Source organism: Monodon monoceros, unplaced genomic scaffold (genome assembly GCF_005190385.1).
Source record: "Monodon monoceros isolate NGI ecotype Baffin Bay Population unplaced genomic scaffold, NGI_Narwhal_1 Super_Scaffold_11, whole genome shotgun sequence".
Taxonomy (NCBI): Eukaryota; Metazoa; Chordata; class Mammalia; order Artiodactyla; family Monodontidae; genus Monodon; species Monodon monoceros.
In genome coordinates, this window is record NW_021703767.1 from 86730197 (window position 1) to 86756442 (window position 26246).

The following is a 26246-nucleotide window of genomic DNA, read 5'->3' on the forward strand; positions in this document are numbered from 1 at the left end:
GTTCAAAATTTATAGTTTTCAATATCAACAAAGTCCTTTTGATCAGATTAGAAATCGCAAAAGGAATTAACCGAGAAGGCTTACAATAGACCTGTAACTGAATTGTCTTTGGATGTTTCTAAACGATTTATTGAGGTACGAAAGTAAGATTACTTTGTAATCATGGGTAGTTTTTTCATTATTGTATTAGTTTACTAGGGTGTCCATAACAAAGTGCCACAAGTTGGGTGGCTTAAACAACAGAAATTTATTTGCTCACAGTTCTGGAGACTAGAATTCTGAGATCAAGGTATCAGAAGGATTGGCTTCTTCTGAAGCCTCTCTCCTTAGCGTATAGATGGCTGTCCTCATGTCTTCACATAGTCTTCCTTCTATGTCCTAACTTCCTCTTCTTAGAAGAAATCATATTGAATTAGGGCCCACCCTAATACTTCATTTTAACTTAATTATCACCTTAATAAAGACCCTGTCTCCAAATACAGTCACATTCTGAGCTACTGGGTGTTAGGCCTTCAATATATGAATTTTGAGGGGGCACAATTCAGACCATAACAGTTACTAATCTCAACTCATTAGAAACTGGTATCTCATTACCCCTAGTGGCTAGATTCAGCATCCTGGCCTTGCTTTGGAGCCTTGATTTCTCTGCCTTATAAGTCCTTTTTTTTTTTTTTTAACATCTTTATTGGAGTATAATTGCTTTACAATGGTGTGTTAGTTTCTGCTTTATAACAAAGTGAATCAGCTATACATATACATACATCCCCATATCTCCTCCCTCTTGTGTCTCCCTCCCACCCTCCCTATCCCACCCCTCTAGGTGGTCACAAAGCACCAAGCTGATCTCCCTGTGCTATGCAGCTGCTTCCCACTAGCTATCTGTTTTACATTTGGTAGCGTATATATGTCCATGCCACTCTCTCACTTTGTCCCAGCTTACCCTTCCCCCTCCCTGTGTCCTCAAGTCCATTCTCTACGTCTGTGTCTTTATTCCTGTCCTGCCCCTAGGTTCTTCAGAACAATTTTTTTTTTTAGATTCCATATATATGTGTTAACATACGGTATTTGTTTTTCTCCTTCTGACTTGCTTCACTCTGTACGACAGACTCTAGGTCCATCCACCTCACTACAAATACCTCAATTTCATTTCTTTTTATGGCTGAGTAATATTCCATTGTATATATGTGCCACATCTTCTTTATCCATTCATCTGTCGATGGACACTTAGGTTGCTTCCATGTCCTGGCTATTGTAAATAGAGCTGCAGTGAACATTGTGGTACATGACTCTTTTTGAATTATGGTTTTCTCAGGGTATATGCCCAGTAGTGGGATTGCTGGGTCGTATGGTTTTGATTTAGGTCACCCCAAGCCTGGTCTCCTATCCATACTGTGACTATTCTCTGCCTCTGTTGCTGTTATTGAAATCTCTTTACTGCTTTCATACCTATTGCTCCTCTTACATTCCATATGGCTTCTAAACTCAAGTTCATTACGGTGGTTTCTGTAATAACCAAAAACTAGAAACAACCCAAATGTCTGTCAACAGTTTAATGGATAAATTGTGGTATGTACTGAAATGATGATGAAATACTATACAGTGGATAGAATGTAATAACTATTGCTACTTACTCCATGGATGAATCTCACAAACATAATATTGTATCTTTTGCTACCTACTTCATAAGGACACTTAGCCCACAGAGTCCATGAGTTCAGCAGTAACCATTCAGAGTCAATTAATATTTATTGAGTACCTACCATGTGCCAGGCATTGTGGAAGTGCTTTCATACATACTTAATTCTCATAAATTTATGAAGTAGAAATACAGCATTTCTATCCTGTTTTCAGAAGGTAAAATGAAGCCTTAGAGAGAATAATTTATAAAAGAGCTGGGACTTGAAACTCTGGTCTTCTGACTCCAGTCCTGGTATTTGTGCCAGCAGGCCACACCATGCAATCCTTCCATTGACCATGGAGGCTACACCAGCTCCATTAGCTGTTAATCACATGGCCACACAGTGACTGAGGCTCATCACTCCGGTGTCTCTCCATACTTTCCCTAACTCCTCTCCCCAGAGTGAGAAAGACTGTTCATCCTTTTAAGGAACCAGAAGGCATGAGGGAGGATCCAACTCACACACTGCCGATGACCCCCCCAGAGGACTATCAAGATAAGAAGAGATGCCAGAGTCTGATCCAGAATTTTAGAATAGAAATGCCCAGAGCCTCAGCTTCTCTCTTAGAACTGTTTCAGGGAAGTCAGACAGATGGAGTGTACCTTAGCTGAGACCTTTTTGGCTAGTAGCTTGTGAATTTAGCCTAGTTTCTGTAATTTAGTTTTCCTAAGTTATATCAACAAAACTGGAGCGTTTGGTGACTGGAGAACAAGCTGGTAAAAAACTTGCACCTGCCAGAAAATGAGGAAAGATACAAAGAAGGCTACTGAGTAGTCAGACTCCAAGGCCACAACTCTTATTCATAAATTAGTAATAGAGTTTGCCTGAAACATTCATAAAGGGGAATTCAAGTTCACTAGTTACTAGCCCTCCTCTAGAAGGAAAATGGACACAGTGTATGTATTTTTGAATTTGCTATCTCAAATTCAAAAATTTGGTAACAATATATTTACCACATGGTCTTTACATCTACACGGGCCTCTCACTGTTGCAGTCTTTCCCGTTGCGGAGCACAGGCTCCGGACGCACAGGCTCAGCGGCCATGGCTTACGGGCCTAGCCGCTCCGCGGCATGTGGGATCTTCCCGGACCAGGGCACGAACCCGTGACCCCTGCATCGGCAGGCGGACTCTCAACCACTGCGCCACCAGGGAAGCCCCACATCTATTTTTTAAAAGAGGTGGGATTCAATTTCTTTGCTCTAAGATAACAAGAGTCAATATTGAAAGGCCTCCAATTTGGTAGGGGGATGGAATTCTTTCTTCTGACTTGTTTTTTTACTTGGTAAATAGATTTTACTTACTAGGGGCAAGACGTTGGGGGATGCATCTAATCACCGATAAGGAAAAGAGTTTCACCGGTAATCAAATCAATTCAAGGGAACTGTTTCATTGTCTTAACCACGTATTTATCTACAGGGATTCTTATTTGTTATATTTTCTTTGCAAAACTTTCCAATCAAGAATATGTGGAAAAGACGGGAGTGATAAAGAAACCAATTTTTTGTACATGGTTCCTCCCAAGTTTCCACACCACTATCCTTCTACATTTTACTATCTTGTATACTATACCACCTTGGCTAATTTCAAGCACTTAGAAACCAGACCTCAATACCTCTTCTCCTAACCCCTCCCAGAAAGAGGCCATGTCTCACCTCTCCCTATGCACCAAACACCACTGATTCAGCAGAATTTCAGCAACTATTTATGCTGGTGATGAATGATTCTCATAACACCTTACTTTCTCTTAAGTGTTGGATATGTATCCATTTGTGCAAGTAAGATACAAGTAGTCTGGAGTATTTGTATTTGGGAGGATATTTTTTGAAAAGAAGAAAATAACAAAGTAATCTTTAGGACTTTGTGTTTTCAGTCTTTTTCCTTTTGCTTAAAAATAACCCCCCTCCCCCAAATGCCTGTTTTGCAAATCATCTGAGGTATTTAACAAGGAATTGAAAATAACAAATGTAACCCTCTAATTACCATTGCATTTTTTGGGTTACATATTTCACACAATCATCAAAGGCCTCTCAAACATAAATATATTTATATAAATATAAATAACAAATTTGGGATTTATCATACCAGAAAGGAAAACATATCATACCAGAACTTAAACGTTACTTCTGAATTATTGAATATGTATTATTTATGTCATCCTCAGCATAAGCCAAACAAGGTCAAAAGAAAACAATTTTTTTAAATCAGACCATTTTAGGTAGCAAAAGTTGCTTCCAGGTGCATAATAGAGAAACTCAGTATTAAGGCAAAATAGGTTCCAAGTAATTTAAAGCCACGATAATCAGAGTAAGCCTGATAGCAAAACTTCACTAATTGAGAACTGGTTATAGATAAGTGAACAGTGACTCATGTGACTTTGACCGTTTGTCAGGAAAGCTTGCTAAGCAAACAGAGTAAATATGCCTGGGGACAAGGTGGCAGTGAGATGGGGAATGTTTAACCTTCTCCAAAGAACAAATGGTAAATTGTGGACAAATGGATCTTGTTAATTAAAAAGAAGTCTTATCTGTCCTTCAGAGCCAATTTTAAGGCATCTTTACTTGGTAACATTTTATTAATTTTAATGAAATTTTATTTAGATTTTATTTTTATTTTGAAACAATTTCATTTCTTTAAATGTCTAAGACTTTTTATGTAATTCAAAATCACATTCTGTCAGAGTTGGCCATATTACGTGATTTCAGTACCTTCACGTGAAAAAGGTATTTAATAGTTACTTGTATTTACTGAGTGAACTTGAGTGTCTATCACTATACCAAATAACGCGAAGTAGTTCAAAAGAATCAAGCACAATCTTTGCTTGCACAAGGTAGTTTCATTGATGAGACAGTCACAGAACATTTTACAAAATAAAGGATTATAACAAGGTTCCTGGGAGGAGCTTAATCTCCATGCGCAACTCAGGAATTTGGGGTACGGGCAATCCTGTTCCTCAAGTGACCCACTGTGAAATTAGAGAAAATGACAAGGGGTGCTTTGGGACCAGTTGGTGACTCTGGTCATTGAGGGCTGATTTTTTAAAAATAAAAGTAGAGATAGAAGTGGACTCAACTTCCTCAAAAGTGCTCCTGGATGGTCAAGAACACACCCTGAGACAGGAGAGACTAAAGTGCTTAGGCCTATTTTCTGAGGGAGAGACCACATTTTAAGAGTCACATCACTTTTACACACCAGTGTTTTCTGCTTCAGGCCTAAATGTTCCAGGTTTTCTGAGGGTGTTTTAAGAGCTACAAGATGAAAGCTACTGATTGGGCACCCATTATGATTGGTAAGTACTGTTAGGGGAGACTCCCTGAATGCAAACAAAAATAGTAAGAGCAGCATTGGTGGTAAGGGGGCCTGTTAGGGCAGGAACAGCTGCTGTGGAGGTGCTGAGGAGGTGATGGAAGCAGGTGCTGCTGAAATGGGCTACCCAGAGGTGAGAGAGAGAGCAGCCCCAGGGACACCACACTGACTATGGAGAAGACACAAACCCAGGGCCACCTTATGCACCAGCACAGTGGACACAGTTCAGAGGGCCCAAGATGCTCTTAAGGACCCATAAAATTGTTTTAATTATATCTTTCTTAAAATCAGAACCCCCTAAATGACTATTAAAATAATGAATGTGTAATAATAAATTCAGTCTAGATTATATTTTTCTTGATACAGCTTATCATAAAATACAGTCTTCTACATTTTTTTTTAATGGAGGAAGGGGCCCATGAAGGCAAAAGTTTGAGGGCCTATAAGAGTCATAAAGACCCCCTACACCAATCATTCAGGCCAAGGACAGCGCGTGTGCATGCGGGGGGTGTGGAATCGCAGGAACTTTCATGTGTGGAGGTTTAGAATTAAAGAGATTGTTATCCACGACTCTCCCATCACCACATACACGTACACCACACAAAACAAAAAGTGCCAAATAGCACATAAGACAAACCGAGGGCATAGGAGTTATATGGTAGAATGTAATTAGAATCAGTCCTCATTCACCTCAAAAGACTTCATTGCAAAGGTGATGGTTTGGAGAGTCATCTGGGAAAAATAATGCTGGAGGGGAAAAAAAAAAGTAAGAGAGGAAGACATGGAGAATCAACAAATCAACTAGATGTCTTCCTTTTAAATGCCGTGTGTCATTATTTTAACTAGAGGCATCAATTTCCTTACTGCAACTTGACTACCCTTATTAAGGAATCAGTAATCATATTATTTCCAGCTATAAACAGATCACTGAACCAATGGTGAATTCATATCATTTTTCAATTCCTCATATGAATTGCTAGTTAAGAAAAGAGAGCATTCCATCCATGCTTCCCAATTGTTTACATCTAGATCTGTGCTTCCTTCAGGATGTTTAGAACCAAGGATTGATTTAGATTTAGTTCTATTTGTACCACCTTTAAAATTTACAAAACATTCTGTTGGGGGCGGAGATGAGTTAAATGTTACCGTGATAGAACCAGCATGGTTTGAACCCTACTCTACCTTGGAAGAAATCTACAGGAACACACAACTAGGAGAAGACATAATATGGTAGGCAAAGATCGCCACCATTCATGGAACATTGATCTGACATTTTCCCACGTTGAAAGAGAAGTTTGAAGAGAGCATGACACTTATGACATTTACCTTCCCCAGTAAAAGAAGGTTATCCTGGCTCTGCACATGAGAGACGAGAATAGCCATCAGAAATTAGCCTTTTTGTGGCCAGTTTCCCGCAGGTGCATGTTAAGTTCAGGGTCTGGAATTTATGAGATATATAATTTTTCAGTATATGCAATACTGAATATCATTTCATTTCAAACAGTGTTGCTAAAATGATCTAAATGGCAGGTATTTGCTTACATGTATGTATGTATGAAGAAATATATTCAGTACATTCACATTTGTAAACTTGATTGTAGTTTGTTTATCCTTAGAACAGTCATCCTAAAAAAACTGTTTAATATCCAATATTGTAAATATAAAATTTGGGGGGAAAATGCATGAAAATGTTAGGGTTGCTATTTTAACTTTCTTGTTTCTGTTTTTTCTCAATTTTTGGCAATAGCATATATTAATTTTACAATCAGAACAAAAGGAAGACTGTTATTTAAATTCATATATTAGCTAATTTAGGGTTAGCAGAGATGTCTAGTATTGTAGTCTTTTACTCTTCCCCTAATTTATCTCCGTTTCTTCTGTTTAATATCTTTGATAAAGAGCCTCTGTATTATTGTCGATAGATTAAGAATAATAAAAATAATTTTTAAGTTACAAACTCCATAGTAGCAGTAATAGAATCTGCAACTAGAAAATTGCTTACAAATGGACTGTGTTACTCTGAAATTACTTATTTTATTTCATGTGTCCAAAATAGATCTCAGGGGCTTCCCTGGTGGTGCAGTGGTTGGGAATCCGCCTGCCAATGCAGGGGACGTGGGTTCGTGCCCCGGTCCGGGAAGATCCCACATGCCGCGGAGCGGCTAGGTCCGTGAGCCATGGCCGCTGAGCCTGCGCATCCGGAGCCTGTGCTCTGCAACGGGAGGGGGCACAACAGTGAGAGGCCCGCAAAAACAACAACAACAACAACCAAAAAAAAAACAAAACAACCAAAACAGATCTCAGGAAAATCCTAGTAAAGATGGCATTTCATGGCATTGAGTTAGCATTTAATAATAATTGGAGAGACGCTAAAGCTTATAAGCCTATTAAGATCTACAGAACAGAAAAAATTGTGTGTATGTGAAATGTTAGGTTCATTTTCTAAGAAGATAGGAGAAACGAAAACATTTTGTTAGACATGTGCTCATGAGTGAAGTTATGGATGGCTGATTCTTATTGACCATTGCAGACTAAAGAAAATATTTCTCCAAAATATCTGCTTAGATCCATACTGTGCAATTATACTGAGAAGTGGTTGCTGCCCCAAACTTGGGTGATACCATTGGAAACCCTCCATTTAGGGCAGTTGATGAGGGCAGAGTGGAAGAGCCCTCCCACCCCTAACAAAGCTGGATGGAGAGAGAACAGTGTGGTAGAGAAGGAAGCACACAGGCTGGGAGGTGGGTCTGGTTCCCGTCCGGGCTTAGCTTTGAGGCCTTTGTCAAATCACACCATCTCTGAGCCTCAAAGCCCAAAAATGTCTAGCAAAGACCGTAATACCTATGCCACAGGGCTCTCATTAGATCAATCAAGTAAAAACATGCAAAACACCCAGCAGAGTGCTCAGCACACAGTAACTTCTCTAAATAGGTTAGATCCTTCCCTGTGAGACAGGCCTAGAGCCCACACCTTCTCATCTGAGGATACCTCATAGCTTCACAGCCTGGTATCCAGCCTGAGAAGATCCTGTGACTTCCAATATTTTCTACTCTGTTTCTTATATTCTATATTTTAAAAAGAAGAAGAAGAAGAAGTGGGCCAAATTTGAGTTTTCTTAATAAATGTTAGTGTCACTTGCTACACTCTGTGTTTCATTCATTTATGCCTGGTGTTATAATAGAAATTAATTAAAAAGATTATTCACAAGAATTATTATTTGTTAGAAAAGCTACTATTTTATATATTTCATTTGTGAAGAAACAAAATGATAAAAGAATTTTTTTTTAAATCAAAGAATTGGGCTTCCCTGGTGGCGCAGTGGTTGAGAGTCGGCCTGCCGATGCAGGGGACATGGGTTCGTGCCCCGGTCCGGGAAGATCCCACATGCCGCAGAGCGGCTAGGCCTGTGAGCCATGGCCCCTGAGCCTGCACGTCTGGAGCCTGTGCTCTGCAATGGGAGAGGCCACAACAGTGACAGGCCCGCGTACCGCAAAAAAAAAATCAAAGAATTTTCTACAGCAAATCACAAAAAAAGAGAGATGTTTCCCTTTATGCTGATACTGTTTTCTAAACAGTCAAAAGCATCTCAAGAGATTCAATAAGGAAGTGGGAAAAGGTGATTTTGAAGTATTATTTGGAAAGAAATAGGCTGAAATAATTGCTAGAGGGTGTCATAATGCGATAATCAACTTGTAAAGTTTCACTATTCTCTTGTGGCTAGAATGACATATTTAGAAGCATACCGGTTTAATGTAATCTAAATCCATTTATATGCTTGAGTGTGTAGTCAGTGTATATTTCCTTTTTGCTGTCTTCATGATGTTTCAAATAATAGATTAATATTGACCTTATGGTGTAGTTCTATTTAGAAAATTGAGCTTGAACTATGGGTAATTATGTGTATATATTTCTTACAATGTTTTAAGACACTGGATTAAAAAAAAAAACAAAACTGCAGAGTTGAATTACTGTCAGCCCTGAAGAGCTGCTGCTAAGCCAAGGTGTATAGTTTCATGAATTGCCAACTCAGTTATCAGACAGGTTCTGAATTCTAGAAGCATTATCCCACAAGATAAATGGACAAGTCAGAAATGACACAGCTTGATTTTAAGGTACCAGGTGGAGGTGGCAATACAATCTGGGGGAAATCTTGGTTTGATATATGAGTGCATTCACGTGATTTGGCAGTGGTTTTAGACACCATGGAGATGTCACGTGGCCGACCTTCCTGCTCTGTTCTCAGACTATACCACACTTGTGAAACAGTGAGGCTCATGGGGTAATAACTCAAAAGCCAAAAGGCTGTAAAGCAAAAAAGTTGCTAGCAGGCACTAACCTGGGTGTCATGACTCTTTTCAGGTAGTAGGTGTAACCTTGAAGAAAAAGTGGCACTGTCTTCAAAAAAGTGACCTGACCCTGGCTTTGGTGGGTTTTTCTGCAAGAAATAAAAAGCACCGCATGTGTTTATTATACATCCTTTCTAGCTGACCACTGCTTTGTTCTAGAGTTCAGCATGAAAGGACTAATTTTTGTTTTCTTTTGTTTTTGTTTTAGTGAAATGGCATGTCCGTTGCTAATTCTAGCTATTATAGTTGCACATGTGAAAAATACCTATACGTAGTTTATAGATTGGTAGCATTTCAAATAAATGGTATACTGAAATATTGACCTGAAATTTTTTGAGATGCTTATCAATTGATATTTTTTTCTTAGCCCAAGAAAAGAGTCTGAATCATTATTTTTTAAATTTTACCTTGTAACATTAGATATGTTTTTAAAAATATATTAGGAATTGAAATATAAGCATGCCACTTTGTTTATTGCTATATTATTAAACCTCTTGGAGCATGGAAAGAATTTTTCACAAATGATTTTGCTCTTTTGAAAAAAATAAGCTGCAAAAATATTTGTTAAACTATATATAGTCTGTCAATGAGGGTAGCTTATAAAGGTATACTGAGCTTACACTATGTAATGTTTTATCCAAATAATTTTTATATTTTGAAAAAATGTCAAATAGTTTAAGAGTGCCATAAATCTTTTCCCAGAATTCAGAATTGTATGTATCTCTATTTTAGGAAGATGACATTGCTTCATTAAAGGAAAAACCTGGATCATTATGCACCCCAATTTGTATGCAGTGAATCACTGTTGCCCTTTATTCTTCCAGAATTCAGTTAATCTAAGGATTGTGCCCATATAAACTTTTCAGAACACATAAGAAAATTACCACTGTTATATCTGATGAATAAAATCTCTAATAGTTGATTTTCTATCATAGAAATAACACATTATCATTCAATAATGCTAGTTTTTAAGTTACAAACCAAAGAAACAAACTTTCAGCATTGTAAAGAGATTCACACATTTTTAAATGTAGTGACTATACAGAAAGTTTTTCTTTGTTCCCATAAATAAAAGCTGCCACTCATTACATTTTAGAAAGGCAATGCCTGAAAAAATGGACAATGTTCTGCTTCTTAGAGTCAACCTACCTTTTAAATACTTAAAGCCCTGTGCAAACCAAAGATAATAATGTAATTCTATCCTCTTTAGTTGCATAGAGACTATCAAGATTTATTAACCTCTGGAGTTAATTGTGACCATAGCTCTTAATTCCCTTTCAGACAACGGACCCTCATATGTCCATTTTTGTTTCTTTGCCTATATCTCTGTGTGCTACGTTTGTATTTTAAGTAGATTTACAACACAGATATTCACGTGTGCACTTAGTATAAGGTTGTTTTCTCCAGAGAGGCTCTGCCCAGAGACCAAAGAAAATGGAAGGTTTTGTTTTTGAAGTGTTTAAAGATTATTTAATTTTTACATAGTATGAGATGTTGCTAATTGGGTTGGGAAGGTGATATTTTGGTTTTTGTTTTTTTCCCTTATGCCCTATCTACTCTCAAAAACTTAATAATCTGGTAAACTAAAACCCCAGAAAACCAACATACCCCTTTACAGTCCATAGTTATGCTTGTATGAGGCCAAAAAATTGTAGATATCAGTATATCATTGCCTCTATTATTAATCATCCTTTATTTACACCTGGATTTATGAGATTCTCCAATTAAAAGACATTTCTAAAATTCTATTAAATTTGTTTGATCTCAAGAACATTGAGAGTTGCAAATTTTTTTCATACTACCTCCCCCAAATAAACAAGCTGGGTGAATTCCTGTGATGTTAGGCTGCCGAAGAATTTTTAGAGGTTTTATAACACGTTTACTTTTTATGCCCAATCCACTCAAAAATGACAGACTCCAGAGATCACCAAGCAGAAGTCCTCTGTGGGAGTGAGACCCTGATCCTAATCCCCTAATCCAGACTCCTCACTGCCATTCAAAACACTTAGGGATTATATAGGAATAAGTTTTAAATGAACATAACAGGCAATCTATAGTGTTTTTAAATCAATACTATAAAAATTGTCATGTCATGTAAATTGCCTTAAAATATATTATACATATAAAATACTATGTTAAAATTAAATGTAATATGTCAGCTGTAAAGGTGAAAAAGTAGCTAACTAAAAAGTTCACAAATAATCTTTTTTCAGATTTTGTGTGTTTTCTCCTCAGCCAAAAGCCTCAAGATTCACTTGCAGCAGACTACCTCTTCATTTATGTTGGATTGCTCTTTAAACATTAGAATATCTTGTGATAAACAATAAGTTAAAGATTTCTCCTGACACAAGTCATTGTTGATTTCACTGTTATAGGGAAAAGGCTCTAGGGCGGCAGATAAGGCTGTTGCCATGGTGATGAAGGAGATACCGAGGGAGGAGTCTGCTGAAGAAAAGCCCCTCCTTACTATGACATCACAGGTGGGCAGACCCTTAGGGTTCCTGTAGGAAGCTGACATATGTTAATATATCAGATATTGTGATTCTTAACTAGAAAAAAAAAAACCATTAACTCGATCCAATTTTTTTAAAAACACAGTTTCAATGAAACAATTATACAATATAAAATGAAAACCAAAATTGCTAAAAAAAAAAAGGAAAATTCCATCATTTAGTTACTTATTCGTGGATATTAATTTTCATTACTAAACTTTAGTTAAAAAAAAGAAAATATATGTGCAAGTAAAACATGTCGCTTCTTTATAAAGGAGTCTTGTTAACAACTTTGGGAAAGAAATAACAATTAAGCTAACGGTACATTTGAACAACAACCAAAAAAAAAAAAATCAAATTCCTATGAATAAATACAACTTATATTGCATACATATGTCAGTTTACCAGTAGAATATCTAAAATTTCTTAAATGTTAAATATATTTATGTTGTGACTATGCATACTACGTATGTCTATACATATTTATGTGGATAACTAATTTACAGGAATGAGCCAGAAGTCCCTGAGTCTCCATGCAGAAAATGGCATTGGTGGCCCCTCTTCTACTTAGTGACCTTGACAACAAAAATATCGTCTCTATTAAAAACACATGAGGGGCATTTTCAGTATTTATTATAATAAGTATAGAAAAAGATTTGCATTTGTATGCAAAGACACACTGAGAATGAATCCTGTATGTCCTCAGGGACTTTTGAAACACCCTGTAAAATCCACATACATATGTATGTATAATATACTCATCACCACTCTGTGGAACTATCAGTTTTAAATTCTTAAATGCAAAATTACTTACTTGCATTTATCTTATAATTTAGATTAGATTGTTATCTTAAACATTTCTTTTTTTTCTCCATAATGCAATAGTAAATACAGTGATTCAGTTCCAATTATATGAACATGTCTAGATTTAGAAAAATGTCCATTTAAATTCCTCATGAAAGGCATTTATATCAAAAGCTAAATTATGGCAACTTATTTTTAGAATATCATCAGATCACATCCCCAGCTGCTGCCAACATGTGTGGTTTCATTCCATTCTAAACACTATGTTGTAAGTAATGAAAATTATAATAACATATAACATCAAAATTGAATAATAAAAAAGTTATAAAGATTCCCAGGACTTTGGGATAATCTGATGTTGTGAGGTTTTTGTTTTTGTTTTAATCCAAAAGAGGAGATGTTTCTTCCCAATGACACATAGTAATAGTTGGAAAGAAATTTGCTTAATATTTACCAAGGGCTCCATTCTTTACTTAGTTTACATAGTAAAACATACACAGTTTTACATTGATCTCCTGCCTTTGTAGAATCAATATCCAAAATATACAGTCCACAGTTCCTCAGGAGAATGTTATGGGAGGTGAGAACCACTTGGAGTTCTCGGCTAGTGGTAGAGCCATATTCATCAGTAGATAAGACCTATCCAAATTTGCAATTGGCATAGTTGTGCTGCAGCATATCATTTCAGGACATCACGATTTAGGACAGGCTCTAGTGCCCAAAATTCTTTTTCTTCAAAACCATGCATTGCTATGTGCTTTCCAGTAATTCTTTTCAAATGTCCAAAATTACCACTATAACCTAAACTTTAATTTAAATTTAATGCAAAATAAGAATTTTGATTTTTTTAATTAGAAAAGAAACTGTAATTATTACCATTTTCTCATATTCAGAACATTTGTGTGTACCAAGTTCCTTCTTTAATCCCTGTCTAATGTTGCATTAACTGTCTTTGAGGTAATAGTTACAATTTTACTGCATGAAGATGATACAATGCTTTCTTTGATGCATCATATTCTTGTTGCAAAGTGACTAGTTTATGAATCAGCAAATGGAGAGTTCTGATTCATAAAATGCAATGCACCTATTGTATTGATAATCTTATGGAATTAATCCTGTGACAGCTGTGATACAATTATTTCTCAGTCAAATGTGGTTTTATTAGTTGATATACTTTTTCCACTACACACAAGTGGCTTCTTCCCTGCTATGCACCAGTGGCATGCACAAGCCAAAAAGCAGCAGAATGATCTGAAAAAGTGAGTACTTCTCATGGCAACCACAGCATCCAATCTGTGTACCATACCACATTCTTACTCGTTATCTTGTGTGAATGTATTAGTGTCTTGAAACATGTCTGTCCCATGTCTCCTGTAAAGCCCCTGTGACATAGTGCTACATACTGCAGGACACATTGACTCATCTTCATCACTGGTGTGTCGATGCCAGCTGCTCATTCACAGATTCCAGAAATGTCTGAAGCTAATTGCCGCTCTCTCAATAATGTCTTCAGGACAATCATAATTGATAAAATACGGAATAAGTCCTTGAAACACTGAGTCCCTGATTTGTTTAGTAACTGTTCATTCCACAGATTGCTAAGTGTAGAATAGTTTATATTGAAGCATTTTTGTATTATGTGATTATTAGGATCATTTTTAGAGAGATTTAGCCAAGCATACTCCAGTCAAGTCATTTATAGTACCTTGAACAAATTGAACAAAACAGAAGAGTTGGCCAGGTGACCTGAACTCAAAAATTGTCGGACCCCTGAGAATTGCTCTTTTTGTTTCATTTAATTATTAATTCTTTGCTAAACAATGTGTCAAGCTCTTCATAGTAGTTCAAGTTCATGCTGTCCTAGACTAACACTTTAAGTCAAACTTTAAGTCAAACAGTATGGAAACAAATGTGCATTGATGAGAGTTTTGAAGGGAAAAAATATGTGAACCATCAAGTCTTGGAGGAAATAAGAGTTTTTCTAGACCTGTGCTGTTCACTACAGTAGCCGCTAGCCACACGTGGCTATTGAGTGCTTTGTGGATACCCCGAATTGAGATATGCTGTAAGTATAAAATACACCCCAAGTTTTGAAGATTTAGTCCAAAGAAAAATAATGTAAACTATCACATTAATAATTTTTATATTGATTACATGTTGAAATGATAATATTTTGGATATATTGGGCTAAATAAAATGTGTTATTAAAATTATTTTCACCTGTTTCTTTTCACTATTTTTAAAGTGGCTACTAGAAAATTTAAAATGACCAGGCTCTCGTTATATTTCCATTGAACAGTACTACTCTAGACTGTAATGGTATAAATAAATCCAGCTTGAGGCTAGAAGGGAAAACTATGTGCCAGAAGATTGAGCATATCATAGAAAAATTTTTATTCTTCTTTATGAGAATGAAATGGCTTTATGGAATATTTTTCTCTCATAAGGAACCTTCAGAAATTTTCATTTTAACCACCTCCCCTGGTACTTTTGTAAGTAAGGAATAGCCCAGTCATTTTTTGCTGTAGAGCACAGTGTCTTAAAACTATGTGTTCCAGACCTCTTCTTGTCAAGGGAATTTTTTTTTAACTCAGACTTTGTTTCTCTATCTGTCCCCACCCCTTATAGTTTGATACTGATTTAATATTGTGTCTGATAAAGATAAGAAAGTAATGTCCTTGATTGGAAAAACATTCACAAGGCTGCTAAATACAGTCTTGTTTGGGTTTTCTGTTACTAACTTGAAACAATTGCTTTAATTATATTCTCCTTCCTGCCTTGATGTTAGTACTATCCAAGCTGTAAACAATAATATTTGTTCATTTCCCCATGAATAGATTCACATTTTTATGTCTAACTATCCTGTCAGGAAAATATTTGTTGTCAGTTGGTTGACATTTAGATGAAGTCAAAGAGTTGAAAATTATCACATGGTTATCCTTTACAGGAAGATCCACGGAGACCCATATAAAGAACTGGGGGATGGGGCAGTGCCATTAGTACTATTAGCTCATAAGAAATTAATTCAGTTGGGTGGCAGAATTACCATGACAAAGCCTTCAAAGGCTGAATACTAAGGGGTGCATAGTAATGTTTCAGTTGTTTCCTCTTTTCAGTGGATTGAGTCAGTCAACTTAGTTTTAATATGGTGACTATTTTGATGGGCTTTGCACACGTTTCTAAACTTGGATAGGACTAATAAAGCCATAAACAGTTTAATTATAAAATTATGAATGAAAACCTACTTAACCAATGACATATATTGTACTTTTAATCAAGAGAGTGCAAATAATAAAGGAATTTTCAAAATGCATAAAGATATGTCTATTGAAAGCATATTTGTGTTTTTATTTATATAAAAACAATCTTAATTTTTCTATTATTTAGATGAGATAAAAAGATTGGTATATTTTTACAAACTTTTTAATCAACATTACAAATACGAGATATTTGTCAACTGTTTTTTAGCTTATTCGCTTCAATGTTTTAACTTTTAAAATTATTCTTTAAGTACTAAAATGTTTCAAGATAAAAACAGAATATTTTACTTTAAACTAAAACAATAGATTGAGATCATCAATCTGAAGTGTAAAATTATAGAATAACGAGTTATTATCCTATACAGACCTTGTTTTCTCACCTAAAATGTATTTTGGTTTGGAGTTAATTCTTAGTGATATGAGCTATCACAAACTTTAGCTCTATATTTTTTAATGAAACACCTAAGCAATATATTGTTTAAAGATAAAAAAACTTAGACTTAAGTTACAAAAAAGGTATCTTTAATGCACTGGAGCTTAAGTAGCAGGCAGTATTTAAAAACAAAATACTCTCCTTTCATCTTGGTTAAATATTCAGCTTAGATCATATAATTTAATTTTTTAACATTTAAATTAAGTAAATTCAAGTTGAACTAAGGCAAATGTATTTTTAGACAAAGTTTTAAAACAGACAATAATTCATTAAAGGTGGATGATATTGTCTGCACTCTGCTCAACACTAAACACAGTATTGATATAAAATAAGAAGCAATTTTGTCCTGTGGTGGCTACTACTAGCCACATCAACTGACCGGTCTGACTAAGTCATAAGTAAATTGAAGGCATTTGACTGAATATTTCATTTACAACCTATGATTACAAGGAAGGTGTAAAGGATCAATAGTCTTGAATTCTGAGTGACAAGAAGCTCCTACATGCGAGTTCTCACCTGTCTTCTTACTTCTGCTGCTTCCTTTCATTTCCATGTCCATTGACTGTGTAAGGGCTTTCTCTCAGAATCTCCAAATTTGAATCTCTGATTTAAAATCTCTGAGTGAGGTAGTGGTGTTATTTCTTGAAGTACCACTGGCTTCCCACTTGCATTGGTCCGTGTCCTGCTTCCAAAGATGGAATGAGGCAGTTCCATGCCTTTATTTCCATTTTTCTCATTAGGCATTCATTCTTGGCATTTTTGACTTCTTGGTAGAAGCCTTGCATTTGGAAATGTTCCTTTAGATACCTCTAGGTTTCCAAGCATTTCAATGATGTGACAGTGGGGGAAAATGGACTTAGATTTGCGGTTTAAAATTTGCCAGGAATTTAGTAAACATTTCTGAGGACCACTGGCCTCTCTATGAGTTGATCAAACCCCATATGAAATTGAGGATGCCCATGCAATCATTCTTTTATACAATTCACCATTCAATTGGACTGTATAAAATCAGTCAACATTTATTAAACTGCCACTATGAGATACAAAAATTAATTGGATAAGGTCTCTACCTTCAAAGAGATCACAGTCTAGTGGGAGGAAACAGGTGAAACTAAGGTTATAAAATTGGGTAAAGCATGGGAACGCAGAGATGTTGTAAGAAGGCACTTGCCACCTAGAGCTGAAGAAGGTTCCCAGACAATGTGTCAATAGAGCGGGGTCCTGAAAGAGAAATAAGAATCTGTCACCATTAGAAAGGCCTTTGAACTAATCTAAATATTGAGAAGAGGACAAAGAAGGATAATAAAGGAAAATTTTAAATGTAAAGTTGAAATAAAGGCCTTAGCAACTAATAAAGTGGGTCATTTTAACTTAGTTAAGATCATCTGATTGGACCAAAATTGCAATCATTCCCACTCAGTTATTCAAAAAAAAAATTGGAAACCTTTTGACTCACCTTTTATTATTTTTATAACATCAATGTACTCTGTGCCAGAAGGATGAAATGAGGTAAGTTCATAAAGTATTTTCAAACTGAAGGAAGTAATTCTAAAAGGAAGTGAATAAGCTCTATCCTACCAATGAATAAAGACAGAATAAATGGCATACAATTTGGGAGTAAAGCTTAGGGGAACTATTTGGGGGATTCAGTTCAGTTTGCAATATTACTTTATGACCTAAAAGGTTTGCTTATTCTCAAGTCACCATAGGAAAACCATAAATTTGTTTGAAAATCAGGAGGGAGGCATGTGAAAAGCCATTCTTATCTATACAAGTAAAAATAAAATGGGACTTAGTAGGGCTAAAATAATGATTCTTAAATTCATCTGACTGAAGATACAGTTCAAAATTGGACTGTTTGAGATAGATATTTTTATATCTTCAGTTTCTGCAAAGTCACTGTCCCAGTTGGTAGCCATTTATTGAGCCCCTCTTATATGAAAACATTCTATTAGAAGTTGTGAAGGATATAAATATGAGTAAGACATAGCCTCTTACCTCAGAGTTAATAACAAAAGATTTTTTTCATGATATCTCCTATTTCATCTTCCATATCTCAATCAAAACCCAAAAACCTTCAGTTCCCAAATTACCTTTCCATGCTATCTGAAATCTGGCCTTTCATCCTCTTCACCCTTGAGCCCTGCCACTATCCCCACTCCAATCTCAGCATTTCCCAACAGCTAAATGGTGCTCTAGCTTGAAAAACACAGACTCAGAAAGTAATGTGAAGTTTCCTCTTTGATTTGTATCTATGGAAGAAAGTCACAGGAACAGCTCAGTCATGGGAACGGGACAGACATGTTATGGGAACAACTCCAGTCCAGGGGTGAAGTGTGGTCACAAATAAGACAGTAGGTGTGGAAAAGACCTTATGAGGAGAAGCCACAACTTAGTCTTGGGCTTTCTAGGGTCTCTCTGAATAACCTCCTCTTTGGTATTCTTTTCTTCCTATGCTGAGAAAATCTGAGTGCTAGAAGTGCTCTCCCTAGAAAATAAGTCTTTGGTTTGAATGAGGAGAGAGACTCAAAAAAAAAAAATCCTATCACCTCTGATAAAGCAGACTTGCCTAAAAGGATAGGCCTTTCAATTAATTGTGGCTGTCCTTTGTTTGTCCATTTAGATATTTATGTGGAAAGGTCTTACTTTCTAGAATTCTTTTATCAAATTTAGACTAATTTTTCAGTGTTTGCAATTAAAAATATCTACAGAAATCTAATACCCTGGTCTTCTAAAACCATAGGTAATCTAGGTCTATTCTACACACCTACTCACAGAGCTATGACTTGGAAATAAATTATTAGTCCTTTTATTTACAAAGGAATTTAATTGTATACAAAGTAAAGAAAAAGTATAAGGGGGCTTTTGTGGAATATAAATCATAGGTACCTTTTACATAATAATGGCTATTTCTCAAGATCAGGACTAAGAGAATAAATTTTCTTAGTTATCTATCAATAACATCATACTTCTTCAGAGAAATAATGGCTAACAAAAAGAGTTACGACATTACACATATGTCATACGTATTTTAAAGTTGAAGTTGTATTGAGTTTTTGCACCTTTTTCACTTTAGCCTAGGTCAATAAGACCTAGTAGTCAGAATGCACAACTTAATAAATGTAAGCCTGTTACAATAAATTCTATGAGTATAGTGTGGTGCCATATTTGATGGTGACCTTCATCTTCCATGATGTTTATAGCACAGCAGAATCCATCTCTCCCTTGACAGCTGTGAGAATGACACAGCCTGGAGGTAGACATTGTTGCTACATCAAGACCACATCACCATGGTGATATCATACTAGATGGGTTCAATATGCTAAGCATATATGGCTTAAAGGGCAAGTTCTCCCAAGAAATACACATTAATGTATGAGTCTTTAAGAAATTGCATAAACACAGTTTTTACATGAGCTACCTATAAATGAAAAACAGATCCCAGAAAACTAATCACATTTTCAGAAGAGCTGGCATAAACCATGGCATTTACAAACCTTCTAATATATTTTATCCCCAAAACATGAGAAGCTCATAGTCCCTCAACATTAAAAAATATTTCAATATAAATAGGATGAGTGATACCCAAGAATGTTCAAATTCAGAAAACAAAATGCAAATAAACTCAAGAGTTTTGTTCATGGATTAAAGGAGCATCCCAAAAAAAAAGGTTACAACCAAAACAGACCTCAGATAATTTAGAGAAATCTGTGTCTTTATACATAGTAACACTAAAACTTATAATTGAAAATTTTTCTATCTCTATAACTTGAACATTAAAAGAAAATGAGCATTCTTAATGCTTAGAACCCTCGATAACATGTACAAATTAATGAGTGAAATTAAATTGCCAACTCTATCTCAAAATCTTAGACTTCAGTGAAGATCTGAGATTTATCCATGTTAAGATAATAGCATGAATGTGTAAAAGTACCAAAGGTGCCTCTTGGTTTTCAGTCCCCGAATAATCACTAATGCTTCCATATTCCTCCTTCACCAATAATAGAATTGCATTTTTTCTTCCCGTATTTACCATTATTTAGGTCTCTTGTCAGGGTCCATAAGCTCTAAGCTATAATACCACTAACATTGCCAGAGAAATAATGCAGTGAAAGTGAGTCATAGAAAATATTTTGATTTGGTAATACTTCAAAACACTTCATTTGTTATTTTATGTGTCTCTTAAAATACAGCCTTGCAAATAAGTATTTTAAAATCTAGAGATTTTTTGGCACATCTTTTTCCTATAGCAAGTAGAAAACTAGATGACTATGCCCATTTTAAGAAAGGCCAATATAAAAACTCGCCAAAAACTAAGACAGTTCTTTTAGGGACTAACCACTTGTGTTATCTTAAGTGTAATTTTCCCCTTACCCTTAGAAACAGAACTTAAGGATGTTTGGATTCAAAGAGGTGCAGAATAACTGAAAGTAAATAGTTGGCTGCCACTGATAATGAGAACTAATAAAAATCAAACTGAATGATTTCTGAAATTAGAGAACAAGCCAATGGGGAAATATAATTGAATTGACAGAAATCTCTTTTACATACAGATTTTCACAAGCATATATACTGGATACCTGTACAGTTAACAATACTTCCTACTCTCTCAAAATACTTCTTATGCACTACAAAAGCATTCCAAGGAAATGTAAGGAAGGGCGTGTGCCTTTAGGTGACTTGAGCTTTTTAAGAGAGAGAGAAAAAGAGCATTTATCCATGCACACGGATCTCTGTGTGTGTGCATGCTGTTACTACATAACAATGACTGACCAGTCCTAAACAGAATGTGTCACCTCAGGGTCTGAAGCCATGGTTCCAGGTCTCAGTGAGAGCTTTTTGTCCAGATGAAGAGTGAGATTGGCCCTTAGGAACTGTGATTCAATAGGTGTCATATTCTACATACTGAAATTAGAGAATAATTCCAAAACCGTTCTAGGAGGAGAAAAAAAGCTTGAGGTTTGAAAACTGAAGTTGGCTGCATCAAAAATATGACAGTGCTGAAAGGCTCATTCCCCATCCCCTGATTTTGTTTTCTTTCTTGCCTCTACCCTATTACTTACTGATTGGTTTATTTTTTGGTAGGCTTGCTATTCTCATTTTGTTGCAAGGCTGCATTTTAATTCATCTGATTCTGCAATTGGACAAAGTCCTTTGACACCTGTGTTCATTTGTTCCCAGCTGGTGAATGAACAGCAAGAGAGCAGACCCCTCCTGAGTCCCTCCATCGATGATTTTCTCTGTGAAACCAAATCGGAGGCAATAGCAAGGCCAGTAACGTCCAACACAGCCGGTAATTCTTTCACTTTTAACTTATCCTCAAGTGGAGTTAATTTTCATGATAGAAAAATGCACATTTTCTTTCCACAATGCATTTTAAGTGGAGAATAATGTTTGCAAACAAATGAAATTTTAGAATATATACTGTTCAATATAAACCAATAGATTGCTTTTCTTTATAATATAAGAAACTCCAATGGATATTATCCAACCAATTTTGAAAACATTAGAGTACCACTATTAGCAATGAATCATTTTTCAATGCCAATTTTCATACGTACATCTTTGCATCTCAAGTCACATCATATAGGAATTCTTTAAAACAAAAGCATCTCTTTCAGAGTAAGGTTTTTCAAGTTCTGGCTGGAAATATTTTGTGTGACAAAAGTCCAGTAAAATAAAAATATAGGAAACCCCTTCAAGTGGATTGAAATCACAATTAAAATGTCCTAGAGACTTGGGATATTATCGAGACAATTTTATTTTTTTGTCATATAAATGGATTAGTTGCTCCTTCTTACAACAATTTATTTGAACATTGTTCTGGAATTAAATATAATCAAACTGGAATTAAATATAATCAAACAGTAAGCTATCTGTATAGGGACTAATAAGTTGTCATCCAATGAGTGAATGCAGGATGCCAGTGTATCAATCACACCTTCTCCAGCATCCTCTGCACTTAAATTCTCACTAATTCGAAAACTAAGTCACTTAGGTACAGCCCACTCTGAGGCCACAATGGAAGATTTGACTCAAAAGCTACTTGTCGCCTTCTGGATCAGCGGCAGCCTTTCTGCATTGGTTTCATTCAGTCAACATTCACACTCAAAGGCATGTTGTTCAAATAAGAATGAAAGAATGATGTCCAGAATCAAACAACAAAGGTTACATGAGATTGCAGGAGAGAATTTAATGGGGGAAGGAGAGGATAATTATATACTGTCTTGTTAAAGTTCATTTCATTTCCCCATCATGTCCTCAGCCTGCTGCTTCCTGGAATAGTTTTATTATACTTTTAAGTAAGTGAAGAAAATCACAGGTGAAGGAAACTATGATTTTTAAGAAATGCTAAAAATTACAACAATAAGAGTAACTAACACAAGATAGAGGCACTTTATGTGGGAGTGTAGTCTACAGTCTCTGGAGTTAAACTTTGTGAATTCCAACCCCAACTCTGCCACTTAGCAACTCTGTGTCCTTGAGCAAGTTGCATAAGTAAGTCTATTTCCTCATCTGTCTAATAGTAGTAAGATCTATATCTCATAGGTTACTTGGGAAGATTAAATGAAGCCATCTGTGTAAGTGCTAACACACCAAAGCAATCATTTTCTAAATTCAACTACCGCTTTGAGTAATCAAGCAAATAAAATTGTACTTGGTACATTTTAGGCAGGAAATGAAACAAGTTCAGATCCTGTCAGATCAGTTTCATCCTCCTTACCTACGAAACTGGAGCTCACCCCTCCAAAACTGAGCTACCCCCAGAAAAATACAGAGGAGCCTTGTGTCTCTAATTGCAGGAAAATCCATGAAGATGGGGTACACTGAGAAATTCCCGCTGTTCTAAGAAAAAGCTGCGAAGCATAATTCTCAGATCTTGATTCCAGTACCCTCTACAACTCTCAGGAGGGATAGAACTAAGTCACATAGGAAGGGCTCACCAGAGAGAGCAACATAATATCCAACTCAAAAGCTGCTTTTCACCTTGATTTTTCTAGCATATAACAGAGAGACCTGTGAAATACTGGAGGAAATTACATATTCAAAAGAATATGTAATTTCTTGCAATCCCAGTACCTAGAGTATTGCCTTCTGTATTAGTTTCCTAGGCCTGCCATGACAAAATGCCACCAAATGAGTGGATTAGACAACAGAGATTTATTGCCTCACAATTCTAGAAGCTAGAAGTCCAAAATCAAGGTGTCAGCAGGACCATGCTTCCTCTGAAGGTGCTTGGGAAGGATCTGTTCCAGGCCTCTCTCCTGGTTTCTGGTAGCTCTGTGACTTGTGGAAGCATAACTCTAATCTTCACATGACATGTGTGCATGTCTCCCAGTATGCATGTCAGTCTCTGTGTCCAAATTTCCTCTCTTTATTACCACCCTACTCCAATCTGACTCATCTTAACTAATTACATCTCCATTGACCCTATTTCTAAATAAAGTTACATTCTGAGGTACTGGGGGTTAAAACTTCAACATATGAGTATTGGGGGGACACATTTCAATCCATAACACCCTCCAAAGTAAGAGGTCAGGAAAAATGGCATGTTGAGACTATGGGATTTTCATTGCTTGGCCTCAGCATTCAGTGCATCTGAATGCTGCACAGATTTTTATCTTTAAGGAAGACTCTCATTTGATAGTATGTTCTTTTTAATCTTAAAAATATATGTCTAGGGGGGCTTCCCTGGTGGCGCAGTGGTTAAGAATCCACCTGCCAATGCAGGGGACATGGGTTCAAGCCCTGGTCCGGGAAGATCCCACATGCCGCAGAGCAACTAAGCCTGTGTGCCACAACTACTGAGCTTGCGCTCTAGAGTCCATGAGCCACAACTACTGAGCCCATGTGCCTAGAGCCCGTGCTCCACAACAAGAGAAGCCACTGCAATGAGAAGCCCGCACACTGCAATGAAGAGTAGCCCCCACTTGCCACAACTAGAGAAAGCCCATGTGCAGCAACGAAGACCCAACGCAGCCAAAAATAAATAAATAAATAAATAAATATATGTATTCGGGGGACCCTCAAGACGGCAGAGGAGTAAGACGTGGAGATCACCTTCCTCCCCACAAATACATCAAAAATACATCTACATATGGAACAACTCCTAAAAAACACCTACTGAACGCTGGCAGAAGATCTCAGACTTCCCAAAAGGCAAGAAACTCCCCGCATACCTGCGTAGGGCAAAAGAATAAAGAAAACACAGAGACAAAAGAATAGGGATGGGACCTACACCTCTGGGAGGGTACTGTGAAGGAGGAAATGTTTCCACACATTAGGAAGCCCCTTCACTGACAGAGACGGGGGGTGGGCAGGGGGGAAGCTTTGGAGCCATGGAGGAGAGCACAGCAACATGTGTGCAGAGGGCAAAGCGGAGAGATTCCTGCACAGAGGATCAGTGCCGACCAGCACTCAGCAGCCTGAGAGGCTTGTCTGCTCACCTGCCAGGGCAGGCGGGGTCTGGGAGCTGAAGCTCGGGCCTTGGAGGTCAGATCCCAGGGAGAGGACTGGGGTTGGCTGCGTGAACACAGCCTGAAGGGGGTTAGTGCGCCACAGCCAGCCGGGAGGGAGTCTGTGGAAAAAGTCTGGAACTGCCCAAGAGGAAAGAGACCATTGTTTCGGGGTGTGTGAGGAGAGGGGATTCAGAGCACCACCTAAACAAGCTCCAGAGATGGGCGTGACCCGCGGCTATCAGCATGGACACCAGAGACGGGCATGAAATGCTAAGGCTGCTGCTACAGCCGCCAAGAAGCCTATGTGCAAGCACAGGTCACTATCCACACCGCCCCTCCCGGGAGCCTGTGCAGCCCACCACTGCCAGGGTCCTGTGATCCAGGGACAACTTCCCTAGGAGAACACACGGCATGCCTCAGGCTGTTGCAACGTCACACCAGCCTCTGCCAACGCAGGCTTGCGCCACATTCTGTACCCCTCCATACCCCCAGCCTGAATGAGCCAGAGCCCCCTAATCAGCTGCTACTTAACCCCATCCTGTGTGAGTGAAGAACAGACACCCTGAGGAGACCTACATGCATAGGCGGGGCCAGATCCAAAGCTGAATCCCGGAGCTGTGGAAACACAGAAGACAAAGGGAAATCTCTCCCAGCAGCCTCAGGAGCAGTGGATTAAATCTCCACAATCAACCTGATGTACACTGCATCTGTGGAATACCTGAATAGACAACGAATCATCCCAAAATTGAGGCGGTGGACTTTGGGAACAACTGTAGACTTGGGGTTTGCTTTCTGCATCTAATTTGTTTCTGGTTTTATGTTTATCTTAGTTTAGTATTTAGAGCTTATTATCATTGGTAAATTTGTTTATTGATTTCGTTGCTCTCTTCCCTTTTTTTTTAATATATATAATATTTTCCTTTTTCTCTTTTTGTGAGGTTGTATGTATATGCTTCTTTGTGTGATTTTGTCTGTATAGCTTTGCTTTTACCATTTGTCCTAGGGTTCTGTCGGTCTGTTATTTCTTTGTTGTTGTTTTTTTTTAGTATACTTTTTAGCGCTTGCTTTCATTGGTGGATTTTTTTATTGGTTTGGTTGCTCTCTTCTTTCTTTCTTTTTTTAATTACTTTTTTATATTTAACAATTTTTTAATTTTAATAACGTTATTTTATTTTATTTTTTTCTTTCTTTTTCTTCTCCCTTTTCTTCTGAGCCATGTGGCTGACAGGGTCTTGGTGCTTCAGCCGGGTGTCAGGCCTGAGTCTCTGAGGTGGGAGAGCTGAGTTCAGGACATTGGTCCACAAGAGACCTCCTGGCTCCATGTAATATCAAATGGCAAAAGCTCTCCCAGAGATCTCCATCTCAGCAATAAGACGCAGCTCCACTCAATGACCAGCAACCTGCAGTGCTGGACACCCCATGCCAAACAACTAGCCAGGCAGGAACAAAACCCCACCCATTAGCAGAGA

General features: G+C 37.1%; 1 protein-coding gene across 3 annotated transcripts in view; it reads left to right on the forward strand.

Annotated features, from left to right (window-relative positions):
* Nucleotides 1–26246, forward strand: part of PEX5L (peroxisomal biogenesis factor 5 like) — a 173196-nt gene that overhangs the window by 55436 nt on the left and 91514 nt on the right. The window contains exons 2-3 of one of the 3 annotated variants that reach the window (XM_029215454.1): nucleotides 11705–11809; nucleotides 21500–21611. In XM_029215454.1, the coding sequence (XP_029071287.1) occupies nucleotides 11705–11809; nucleotides 21500–21611 (217 nt within the window). Of the gene's footprint in view, nucleotides 1–11704; nucleotides 11810–21499; nucleotides 21612–26246 lie in introns of those variants that run through there. The other 2 variants (XM_029215456.1, XM_029215455.1) reach the window with 2 other exon arrangements.